The sequence below is a fragment of the Sander vitreus genome, chromosome 9 (assembly GCF_031162955.1).
Source record: "Sander vitreus isolate 19-12246 chromosome 9, sanVit1, whole genome shotgun sequence".
Taxonomy (NCBI): Eukaryota; Metazoa; Chordata; class Actinopteri; order Perciformes; family Percidae; genus Sander; species Sander vitreus.
In genome coordinates, this window is record NC_135863.1 from 5,572,713 (window position 1) to 5,586,318 (window position 13,606).

General features: G+C 40.3%; 1 protein-coding gene across 1 annotated transcript; it reads left to right on the forward strand.

Moving 5' to 3' along the window:
* The first annotated feature begins 666 nt into the window (after window positions 1–666).
* Window positions 667–7,540, forward strand: zmat3 (zinc finger, matrin-type 3). Its single transcript, XM_078258437.1, has 5 exons — window positions 667–1,406; window positions 1,492–1,632; window positions 2,302–2,468; window positions 2,862–2,965; window positions 4,802–7,540. The coding sequence occupies exons 1-5, from the start codon at window positions 675–677 to the stop codon at window positions 5,008–5,010; spliced, it is 1,353 nt and encodes a 450-aa protein (XP_078114563.1). The 5' UTR covers window positions 667–674; the 3' UTR covers window positions 5,011–7,540.
* Window positions 7,541–13,606: the final 6,066 nt, after the last annotated feature.

Genomic DNA, 13,606 nt, shown 5'->3' on the forward strand with positions numbered 1-13,606 from the left:
TTCTTGCGACAAATGCTGGTTGAAGAATGGGATGCCATCCCACAGCAGTGTGTGACCAGGCTAGTGACCAGCATGAGGAGGAGGTGCCAGGCTGTTGTGGCTGTGTATGGTTCTTATTATTGCCAATATGTCTTGTTTCTTCAAACTTCAATCATCCAATCCACTAAACACCAAACGAGTGGCAGAATAAGCTATTTGGCATTGGCAGAGAAGATTTGACAAATTTTTCATGGGCGCAACCCACATACTCTGCGCTGCTGCTCATCCCACAAATGCATGTTCCTTACAAATGGGGCACCATTTGAAAGGGAACTAAACCGGCTTTCACACGGTATAAGATGTATTGCCAAAAAGCATTGTTACCACAGAGAAATAATCTACCAAACACAAATTTCCTTACTTTTTGTGCTAAGTTTAGTTGTTCAATCATGACAAAAGTGTTAGTAGACCAACCAACCGACATGGCCAAAAACTAAAAGTAAACTTCTAAAAAAATTCTATTATTGCATGAACTTTCTGAATGCCTTTGAGTTTCATTGAAGTACTAATGTCCATACAACACTTCCTCATCAAAGTAACTGAATTTACTTGAAAGAAATTTGTTTGATTAATAATATCGTTCCCTGTCTATAAGTAGTGTGTATGTGACTCTGTTGTCCACAGGCCCAGAGACCATGTTGAAGCCTCCACTGAGTCTCTTCCGCCATCCCCAGCAGCCTTTCCACCACATGGAATCTCTGCACCAGCTGGGACCTCCGCCAATGGCGCCTACGCAGACTCTCGGTCCACCACCCCTTGCCCCTGCTCAGGCGATTGGACCCCCAACGATGGTTCCAACCCAGACACTAGGCCCCCCTCCAATGACTGCTACTCACACATTAAGACATCACCCCATTACCCAACCACACAGCTTAGGCCCGCCTCCAATGGCCCCATCTCAACCACTTGGGCCTCCACCAATGGCACACACCTTGGGTCCCCCACCTGTAGATCACACACAAGCAATAGTGCCTCCAACCATGGACCTCATACAACCGTTGGGGCGTCCACCTCTGAACCCTGCACAAACACTGGGGCCCCCACCTGTAGTGGCGCATGGAGCCGGTCGATTCACCCTCCCTCCCAGCCCCATGTCCTCCCCTGTTGCTCCGTGCCCAGACCCTTCACACCTGCCCCCAATGCCCCGAGGACCGGCCCTCATCCAAGCCCCTATGGCCTGCCTCATCCCTGGTCCTCTCCCAGGTCAGGCAGCCCCAGCCAGCGAGCAGCCCCAGGATGAGGGCTCTCTGCTTGGGATGGAGGAGCAGGAAGACTCTCTGGGGTTGGGGGAACTGTGTAAACCACTGTACTGTAAACTCTGCAACGTTACCCTCAACTCTGCTCAGCAGGCACAGGCTCACTACCAGGTCAGTTGAAATACCCATGTATAAAACATGTTATATTATTAAGATAAATACATAATCACAAACTTTTCCTTATCTGTCTGTCTAGGGGAAAAACCATAGTAAAAAGTTGAGAAATTTCTATGCTGGCAGTCAACAGCCTCCAGCCATCAGGATTCCAGAAGTCCTTGAGGGGGCTGGCCAGACATCCCTCAGCTCAGGATCAAACGACAGTGATGCAGGCAGGCAGGTCAGATCCAAACTCAGCACCAACCTACCTAAATGTTACAGTTTTAGTTGAGGAGGTGGATGTGCTGCTGATAGAGGTAGTTTCCCACTGAGGAGGCGGTAATGAACTGCAGAGTCACTCTGTTTGTGCCTGTCAGTGAAAACTCACATCATCCGCTCACCACTGAACAATCTACTGTCTTGACACATTCTGGCTGCAATAAAAAATATTGTATTATTGTAATGCTACATTTTGTCAGACTTTAACATGGCTGTAATCAATATTTTGTATATATCAAATGACAATGTGAAAGGGGTTTGCTGATGAATTTACAGAGAATTATCACCTGAATCTACAGCTCCTCTCGGCTTTACAGAAATTTATAGTAAGTTTTAGCTCATTGTTTAGCGGTCTGGCCCACAACTTTACTGTTTTGGTTCACTCTCACCGCTCTCATAGTTTTTAGCTGTGCTCATCACCAAACAGCAGGTGGACAAAGTTAGAGACTGTTTAGGCACTGAATCAGATCGCAACTTACTCAGTGTATGTTTGACAGTTGAAAATATTAAGAAGTTGCACAAGCAATTCTTGTCCTCCTCCCACCTAAAAATGTATTTCTTTTCTTTGTCACTGTTTACTCCCTAACTCCTCTCACCACATACACTGCACTGCTTTGTCCTGGGTTTGCAGGCGCAGTATAAGGGGGCGACTCGGGTCATCTTGGCCACAGAGAACGACTATTGTAAGCTGTGTGACGCCTCCTTCAGTTCACTGGCAGTTGCACAGGCCCACTATCAGGGCAAGAACCACGCCAAGAAGCTACGGCTCGCTGAGGCCCAACAGAACTCCAATAACATGTAGGTTTAGAAGTATAGAAAGTCAGAGGTCTCATCCTTATTTAGCTTTGTTTTGGTTTTGCATTTGTCTTGCAAATCAACACAACTGAATTAAAAGCAGCTGAGAAAAATATGCGTATTTAAATAATAGAGTCATATTTTGGCTGTAGCCTTGTTCATATAATGTAAACCTCGATGATCCAATAAGGTATAGCGTATTTGTCTCCAGATTAAAGTTACCCAGTTTGACTTCTCCCTAACATAAAGTAGTAGTCAGAGAAAATATACCTAACTAAACTTAAACACATAGCTGGTTTTGGCTTTGTTAATTACCAAACCAGCCAAGCTAAACTTGAAGAAACTGATTTTTGAACCAGACTAAAGCGATTTCGTCTCTTGCTCTGCCTGTTTCAGGGAGGGCAGCAATGAGGCAGCCCCAAGAAGAAACAGAAAAGATGGCAGTGAGTACAGACTGGTGAAAAACCGCCGCAGCCCACAGCTACCTGCTTCCATGCCAGGTAAAATATTTAAAATGAATAAATAAGAGGCTTCCTAAAACGCATTCATGGTTTCATGAAAAAGTCAGCTTTTTCTTGACACTTTATAAGCTTGTTTAAGCGACAGTAGTTACATTAATTTCCCCAGTCTCTGGTTGACACTGTGCAGGACATCTAAGAAATAATGTTGTAAATAATGCGCTTTTTCACCCAAAGCGTTTGTCATTCGATTTCATTTGTTTTGGAGCATCCACTTATCGACCTCCTCAGATGTTTTAATAAAAGCTGACACAAAGCTGCACCATTGTATCACTGAGGGTAACATAGTTGCACACATTCATCTGACCTAGGGGTTAGCAGACAACATTTTTGGCTGGAAGCTTCTTATAACGTTACCATGTTATTTGTGTGTTTATGTAAGTATCTGCATGCTGATTGGAGTTTGTGTGTTTGAAAGCAGAGACCGAGAAATATAATGTCAGACTTGCTGCTGACAATCATCTCTTTCTTGCAGTCGTTCGCTATGTTTGTATCTGTTGACAAAAACAGTAGCACCTCAGCTCAAGATAAAGTAGAGCCAATTCTATCTCTCACACACACACACACACACACACACACACACACACACACACACACACACACACACACACACACACACAACCCACAACATTCTGCTGATTTAATCAGTTTTCTTGATGGACAAATCCCAAAATAGCTGCACTCTCTCCTGCGGTTGCCGTCTTTTTATCTCTCTCTCTCTCTCTCTCTCTCTCTCTCTCTCTCTCTCTCTCTCTCTCTCTCTCTCTCTCTCTCTCTCTCACACACACACACACACACACACACACACACTCTTGTGTATCTTTATCACACACATAAGCGATATAGCAGGTTATAATTAAGTGATGCTGGTCTATATTTAAAATCAGTTTGGATTTTTTTTGGCTTTGGGTGTGTCCCCAGCCTAAGATTGCATGTGAAAACCATCTAATACCCTAAAATGATTAGTGGATTAATGAATTGTAAGCATCAATCGATTGTGTATGTCATTTATGAAGAAACAAGACTATCCATGGTAGCAGCTCTGTGAGGCTGTACGTAGGCACAGTGGGGGTTTGAGCTAAATGCTAAAATCAGCCTGCTCACAATATTCACATGCTGATGACAATGTTAAGCATTTTTGCCATCTTAGCACGCTAACATTAGCTAATTAGCACTTAACACAAAGCACAGCTGAGGCTGATGGAAATGTCATTAGTTTGCTGTTATTTGATCATAAATTACTAAAAAGTACTACTCTATATTAAAAAATGTACCTGGCGGCACCAGAGGACACATTAAGGGAACAGAAGTGTTGAACAGGAATGTCCTCCTCAGGTAGAACCTCCAAAAATATTATGTTAATCTATCCAATAGTTGGGAAGACATTTCATGCAAAATCACAAATGTAAACCTCATGGCAGTGCTAGAGGAAATGCCAGGGAAACAGCAGATTCATTTGGATTCATCCTCTGGACACCAGTGGTGGACTGACTGACTGACTGGCTTTTCTCTGTTTTGTATGACTGTAAACTGAACATATTTGGGTTTGGGACTGCTAACCAGACAAAACAAGGCTCTGGCCAAGTCATATGTGCATTTGTCAAAAAATGTTATCACTAAACCATTATTGGATTAATTAAATAAATGAAATGAAATAATTGATAATTTTTGCCAACCATTAGTCCAACATTGAGGTATCTTTCCAGCTGTTATGATAAATACATCTGGTATGAATCTGTCACTTAATGTGTACAGTACAGTAGCTACAACTAACTTAATCTCTCCTGTCTGTCGTCTCTGCTCTATTTCTCCCTCCAGGGCCGTACTACAACCCCAGACCGAGGCAGCGCATCCCCAGGGACTTGGCCATGTGCGTGACTCCCAGCGGTCAGTTCTACTGCTCCATGTGCAACTGCGGAGCCGAGCAGGAGACGGACTTCAGGCAGCATCTGGAGAGTAAGCAGCACAAAGCAAAAGTGTCGGAGTTAAGATACCGCCACGAGATGGAGAACCTTGGCTACAGCTAAGAAACACAAGGGAGGATGGGGGAAGAGGAAAGACAGAATAGATGGGAAGACAAAAAAAGAGAAGACCAAAGTGCAGCAAAGCAAATACTACCTGGTGTTTGAGGGGCATATTTAGTGAAGGGATTAGCCCAAATGGACTCAAGACCTTGTTGTAATTCATTTGATTTACGCTTAAACACTTAAATCCTCGTATTTGACATAATGCTCTACCATATGAAGCTATAATTGGATTTGATGGATTTATTTGATCTGGGTATTACAAATTCAGTCTGTATATTGAAGAAGGCCGCACCATGTATGCTGAGAACAGGAATTTGAGAAAAATGTGGATTTTTGACATACAAGTAAAAAGAAAGTCTCTTTTTATAGGCACTGAATCAGATCACATTTTTGACCCACCGTTTTTTGTTATACTGTTTGTGGTTCCTCTAAGGCTTTGAGTGGGTTGCATTCTGACTCAGGATACAGGTAAACAAATTGCAAGTAAATCTACAGCTACAGGAAGAGGACTAGTGGGGCACAGAAGGCCAACATGACAGGAGAGGAGACACACTTAGGAAAGATGAGGACATGCAGAGGGTTCAAACATTAAGACAGAGCGCAAAATGTTATAAATACACTAGAGAGAAACCGGTTGGTAGAAGTAAAAGGATGCATAGAGGGAAACACTGGAAAAACAATCATCATTGGTGACAAAGTTTGAGACAAAATTCTTGAGTGTGAATCAGCCCTACAGGTATTTTTGTACAGGCCCTATAGCAGGGACTTTAGGGCCACATAGTGCCCACTGAGCCACATGTAACATCTTTATAACCTAACACAGGTATAAAAAAAAAAAAAAAATCGAAAGCACTATTTGCTAATTTAAAAACACAAAGCACAACAAACCTGGTAGAAGCAGTGTTACATGAATCTGTTAGCCTTAGCCGACCTCTCAGCGGTCCTTTGGAGTGTATTAGACGGAAAGCTCCACCCTGGCTAGCCTTGTTTGTGCCTTTAGTGAGAATTTGGCTAGCCATTTTGAAAACCAATCTATAGTATGGATTGCGGTTTTCTATATTCTGTTTCATCTCTTTTCTCGTGATGAATCCACATGAATACTAGGTAAATATTATTAAATTGCGTTATAGATGTAAATATAGGAAAATATACATAAATGCTATTGATTATTTGGTTAATGTTAGCCTAGCATATATTGCAAACACTCATAATGTATATAATAATTATCAGGAATCTCGTACAAAGTGTGCACTGACTGAATGTTTATCCATCAGCACTGCATTTTTGTGTGTAGATTTTACTGTAGGCCCTCTATACTACTTGTTCATTGGTGAAGTAACTCTGGTACCATCTGTCTAGTTTAAAGCTGCTAGCCTCATCATTGTGACTGTGCTGGAGGACTACATGCCAGGAGAGGCTGTCTCTGAGGCAGCAGGGTACAAGCTCAATCTATGCCTTGACAACGTGTGCATCCGAAAGCATTTAACTCCAAACGTCTAATGAGTTTGCAAATTGCAAGTGAACGTGTGCAGAGCTCAAGGATGTTTCTGGTTGTAAGACATATCATTTAATTCTCCCTATCGGTCTTGATTCCCAGAGGGGACATACCCAGGTTTTACTGCTGTGTGTAACGGCTGCAGAGGACTGATGTGTCTGGATTTGTAGACACATCTTCTTTTTTTATGTTTAGTTTTTATTTATTTATTTTTTACCCCGTATGAGCCAAGTCCAGCTGTTTTTGAGTATTAAGCCCATCCTGAAAAGGTCAGTTATGTAATTGGAATCAAATCAGATTTTCTCTTTTTGTTTATTTGATTATCTGTTCCAGTTCAGTGGTGCTGAGCTGAACACAGTGCAGTCGCAAAGCATTTGGCGTTATATTGTCATACTTTAAATGACTAAAGAAGACAATGACATGGTCAAACAATCTACATTTTTCTTGTTTGAAACAAACAACTCTTTTAAATAGTTATTTAAAGATTGATGATTCTTTAATCCTATGAATATAAAATGATACATATTTTTTTCATGCCTCAAGAAATTATTTCATGTAGCAGTTAAAAGGATTTTCCATCTATATATTTAGATCTCAACATGTATCACATGTTACAAGGATAGAGATCTGTAGTTCAAAGGAGACTGCAGAACAGCAGTGCACACACACTCCCACATAATTCAATCAGTCAAAGGCCTGATCGGGTAATCAGAAGTGAAAGCAGCATCCATGGTTTAGTTAGCTTTGGGGAGAGGCAGCTGTTCACGTCTTTCATTTGTCTCTAGAGCCCAAACACACACCTGATCACAGACGTGAGGACACTCAGGAGAAAAGCACTGTGACGACAAAGAACTGTGGGGTTTTGGGATTTAAACATGTGATAGAAGAAGAGAGACAAACGGAGCAATGAAAACAAAATGCTAGGCTATTTTATTAGCCCACTGTGTTGTATGGTTTAATAGAAAAGTAACACATAAGTTGATGAAAGCAGAGCTGTAACAGAAGCTGTGGGTGAGACAGCTAGTCAAAGAGTTCTTCAAAGTTGCAGTCTGTTAATAGCACTCCCGCTCCTCCTTCTAGAAATAACACGCTTTGTCTTACATGAAAGAATGGGTACCATAACCTTTTATTATGTTGACAGGCTCACAATCTAGTGGAGCTACTGAACACCTTCAGCAAATGCATGAAATAATAAACCGCAAAGGAATGAAGGAAATGAGGAGATCGTAGAAAACTATCAAACTACTGAGAGGCATTGCTTTAAGAGCCTTTAAGATAAGACAGTATCCTGGAAACCTTTTTGTGTCTATTCAGTCACGTGTTTGCGCTCTCTAAATCAGTGGTTCATGAACTTTTTGGCTCGGGACCACTTCAAATATTTACTTGAGATCCCTCGTTACAGGTTATGGCCTTAAGTGTTTTTAAGAAAAAGCTTGATTTTTCCTATAATAAAATTGTTTATTTGAACAAGACAGGAAACTGCTCTGAGGCCCCAAACCCCCAGAGGCCCAAAAAGTCCCAAGTTCTGATTGCCGATTGAATTTTGTACTTTGATAAATTGAGAAGTTGTGTGGAGTTTGCACAGCTAAAGTACATGAACTAAGGCAAGTTTTGCATAATAATCTAATCTTGTCCTGCCCTGTCCTGTAGAGGAACCCTGTGTCAAAACCTCGTATTAAAACCTTTACATGTATTTTTCTATTTCTATTGTGCTCAAATGTTGCATATATCGCCCTAAAGTTGTGTTTAATCAAATTACCTATAACTCAGACATTTATAACTTTTTCTTTTCGAATTTTGTGGCATTTTTCAGCTTTATTGAAAAATTGACAAAGCAGACAGGAAACAAAGGGAGGGAGAGGGGTATGATGTGCAAGTAAGGTGCCTGGCCTTATCCTCAACGTTGTTGAATGTTGCGGTTAGGTTGCTTGCATTGCAAATATTAGTCTACCAAGCTGCTCGCCAGGTGGTATGATTCCTGCATATCATTGGTTGGCCTGATTGGCTTCTTGGTGTCTGGGCAATTAATAAAGCTATCATAGTCTGCTGATTTGCACTGTGCTAAAGAGAACTTGGAGGCAACCGGATACATACAGAATTTACCGTAGGGTGGGAGGTGGGGGGGGTCAACAGGGGTCCAACAGCAAATTTCTGCTCTGGGGTCCCTTAACGGTCTAATTCAGCCATGCATCTGAAGCCCGCAAAAGACCTTGCAAAAAGTTGTAAAAAGAGAAACAAAAAAACGGGATTTTGAGTGGCAGAGACCATACTTCTTTCTTATCCCTTAAATTATCTTGTGTCCCCTCACACTTACAGTTTTTCTTGATTGCTTTGACCTGCTTAAAGAAACTGGGATCCACTCGGTTTTCATCATCACTGTCTCAGCAGAGCAGAAGACACCTCTGGCAAATGTGTTAACCCTTTCTCATTGGATTGACACATTTCCCCCACCCTTTTGCAGAACAGTTAACATGGATGTCATTCAAGCAGTCCAAACTTGATTGTTTTAGCTATGGTAACCAAACAGAAACCATCTGTTCCTAACTATTAGAAACTACCTACATCAGTATGAAATCACTGAAGCACCTGTTTGACGCTCCTTCACACAAATCTTCAATTAGCAATCAGTCTGCAGGGTTAGGCCATGTGGCCCCATCGTCAAGAACAAGAGACTGAGTATCAATAGTGTCTATTTCTTATACTCTACAGTAATAGATGTTTATACTTTACTGTAATAGATTTTATTTTAACTTTCTTAATTTCTTATACTCTAATATTTACATGTATGTAAATGTATTTTGTGTACTTACAGTATTTCAGTTTTCAGCCACAGTTTGAAAATAAGAATAAATGGAATCAATCAAATTTGCATCAAAGCATTTCTGATTCTGGATCCAATTCTTAGCAAGAAGGCAAATTTGACAACAAATGTCCCTGGCATGAAAACTACGTACAGTAATAGGCTACAGTGACAAGCAGTAGTGCACTGATTCATACTGAGTGCTGTATTTAGTATTTTGTTGTCCACTGTGTAATGGTTGATTGGAAGAGCTCATACACTTGTTTGCAAGTTGTGTTGTTTGAAGGCAAAATTAGCTTTTGTTGCATATTTTAAATGTTTTGGCACAGTTAGAGCCTTTTGCAAACAAAATGTTTCATTTTGACCATGAGTGCCACTGTTTCAGCCTGTGTGTTAACTGTTTTGAAAAATGTGGAGTTTGAGTTGACTGCTGCATCAAAGCAATCAAGAAAAACTGTAAACTGTAAAGGCATTTTCTTTCTGCTTTTTTGTGACGATGTTATAGCTATCACAGCAATGGTTGATTGGTAGATTGGTTTTGCTTTTTGAAACACATTAAAGATCACTGACCCTCCACTATATGAGTCAGGACACTGAAGGAGGCCACAAGAGGACTTGGACAAAATGAAAGTGTAAGTATTTATCACAATTAACATGTCATCCAAAGCCTCTTTATTCATTTGAAAGAGTTTTAAAGGGAACAATTCAAAAAGCGTCAATCTAATGGTATTTTCACTTGATTCAAGAACATCTTGAAACGAGGAAGCTCTAATTGAAATAACATAGTAAACACCATTTGTAGTTCATGGGCTAAAACATGCCAAACTGCCAGTAAACTGCTCCTTTTATACAGGACTATTTTTGGATGGATATTGTTGCAGTGAAACACTATTCTGCATTTAAGGATCTTCATTGGTTGCACAACTGTTTTAAACAGTCGAAAGCCAACAAAATCAAAAAACCACTGTGGTAAATAATGGCATCTTCATACGGCCATTTACTGTTAACAGGTTTAATATTTTGCCAATCAGCCTTTTTATTAGCTCTGTGTTCACTGAAAGGGATTAGATTGCATTAATGCTTCTAGAAAGACTGTTTAGTTGTTGTATAGTCTGGTAATATGCTAAAATAGTTTAAATACATATGGGGTACTGTTTTTGTTTTTTTAGTTCCAACTGTGTTTACTTGTTAGAGACTGTAACAGCTGGTAACTATAATACACTGAGAATTATTGGTTTCACTGTTCACTGCACACATTAACAAACGCTGTTATCTGAATGCTGCGTTTCAGCACCATAACTTATGAGTTGAACTTCAGTGCTTCATTTTAAATCACAGAGAAGTGTTACATATTGCACCGTATACATTGTATTCTGGTTTATTTTATGCATGAGTAAAGTCATACTTAATAACTGTTTAAATGTTTCTACTATTGAGAGAAAATATGACAGGGAGGATGCTGTTCAAGAATGTTTGTTTACATGACCGGTTGGTTGGAAATGTCTGTATGCTGTGCTGAATCTACAAAAGGGCATTGGAAAGAATCATGGTTTTGTACTGAATATAAAAAGGCAATTGTAAAGAAAAGTATGTGTTGTTTAGTTCAGGTGAAGACTTTGTTGTCATTATTTGCCTCTCAATAATTTGTATCCTAATGTTTACAAAGTGAGAAGTTGGAAGCTGTTATGGATGTGTATTATATTTGTAATTCTGTGTATTCATGTGTTGCGCTATTGGACTGATCAGACCAGGGCAGATGGGCAACACTGTGATATTAAGTAGAGAAAACCCCATTATAATCTGTAAACTATAACCTATAACCTAGCATTGGTACAAATGATTAGGCCTGTATCAAAAGATGTTTATCCATTACTTCAATGAAAGAGAAAGATTATTGGCCACAATGAACACAGTTGTTCTTTGAAATTACAGTGACAAATAGTCACTAAAGAGTTTTTTAATCAATTGTCTGGAGAAAGTTAAATCCAAATTATTGGGTTATCACTTTTATGTTTATCTCAAAGGCTTCTTTAGTCCAGCTGTTGTGGGGAATAGTAGCATTAGCGCGGGACCATGCACTGTTAAAATGAGGGCATGTAAGAGTCCGGTTGCAATCAAGTCCCCACAACAATTTGAACTGAAGAAACTCTTTGGATGAAAAGTAAAGAGTCTTCAACCAAAACTCTTGTCCAGTGATTTTGATTTCCTCCAGATATTGTAGTCCTGGATGATTGAGAAGAACCTTCACATACTACATGGTATTTGTTTTATAGCAGGATCTGCAAAGTAGCATTCGTTGAAGGCACAGTTTCAGATTTGGGGAAATATGCCTTTTCACTTTCTTGCCAAGCGATAGATGAGAAGATTGATACCACACTTGTGTTCTGTGGAGCTGAAGCCAGGAGGTGATTGGCTTAGCTTAGTTTAGCATAAAGGCTGGAAACGGGGAAAAAGCTATGCTGACTCTGTCTAAAGTTAATAAATCTGCCTACCAACACCTCGAAAGGCGTACTAATTAACACGTATCTCGTTTTTTTTCTGGTCTCACTCATGTTCTTTGTGGTTTTAGAGGGAGTTGTGTAGTGCAACATTTTGGCAACCTCACAGTGACAACAAGACTCTGGAACGTCACTGGCACGAAACTCCCTATAAAACCACAAATAGTTGACCGTGGAGGTTCATTCGTGACCTGGGGAGAGCTGCGATAAGCTTTCAGTCAAAAGGTTCAAGAAAAGCTGAGTAAGTGAAACTAAAGGTCACAGAGATTTGCGTCCAAAGTCATGAATAAACTTCCTCAACCTCCTTATTCTCAAGTAATGTGGAGCTAAAGGGTTCTTAAAGTTCTCAACAAAAAAAGCCCAAAACATTGAAAGATGGCTGTGGGATACGGCCTAAAGCTTCTGGAATAACTAATAAAGTCAACCTGGATTTTTTATCACAGACCACAAATGGTCATTTTTAAATTTCTGTTTGAATTAAACAAATACGATGTGTTGTTAATTATGATTTAAAGATGCTGAAATAAGCCGATTTTTTTTTTTTTACTTCCCCCTGCTTCCAGTCTTTATGCTAAACTAAGCTAATCACCTCCTTGCTCCAGCTCCATACTTACAATGTATGTATACAGAATAATACAGAAAAATGAGTGTCAGTCTCCTCATCTAACTGTAGGACAGAAATAGAAATATAATTTTTTTTCCTGCATATACTGTGTGTGCTTGTCAACTTCAGCGATATTGCTTTCTAATGTTGTTACTCAATCACAACACAAAGCCCATGTATCCTGGTCTACAGACTGAGTCATTCTTGTACACTGACAGAATTCAGGACCCCTCACCTCCATCTACTGTGAGGGGCCCAAAAACCTCCTAGCAGCGCCCCCTGCAGGACAGTATGTACTCCTGTACTCTCTGTGAAAACCTCAGCACACTTTCAGTGCCTCTGAACAATGTTGCCAATATACCACTGACTGACTGGATGGATGCCTGGACAACTGATTTCTGAGGCTGTGTGTGTGTGTGTGTGTGTGTGTGTGTGTGTGTTTCCTGACGGGTGAATAAATGTGCAGATGATATTAATCACCAGGCTGAGTTGATGATTATTACAGTGAATTTGTGTCTCGTGTTCTTCTCCACGGCTCAGCTCGTAACGCTCCGAGGGAAATAACCGCTCTGTTAGCTGATGCTGTTATAGGCTCACAAGGAGGAGACGCTCTCCATAACCTAGTTTTCACTGCACTGATAGCCAGGCTTTACTCATTATTCTTGATGTAACCAATGCCAAGAAAGCTGTTCTTGTGCCCCCGGTAGTTTGTTTGTTTGCCTGTCAGCAGGATATGTCACAAACCTTATGAACAGATTGCCTGAAATGTGGTGTATTGGCCTCAGGTTTGAGTTTGGATTTCTTCTTTGTTCTTTCTAATTTGCAGCTATTAAATCAGTGCTTCAATTTGGGCCAGTAATTCAATTCAATTTTATTTATAGTGTCAAATCATAACAGAAGTTATCTCAGGACACTTTACAGATAGAGTAGGTCTATACTATATACAATACTAATATATTATAATTTACAGAGACCCAACAATTCCCACAAGAGCATGCATTTGGTGCGACAGTGGCAAGGAAAAACTTTTTGCAGGCAGAAAACTCGGACAGAACCCGGCTCTTGGTGAGCAGTCATCTGACATAACCGGTTGGGGGGAGGGAGAGAGGGAAAGAGGGAGAAAGAAATATGACTCATAATCATTTTAGCAGTGGGTATAATGGAATGACATGAACAGTGGCAATTATAGTAACAGTAAA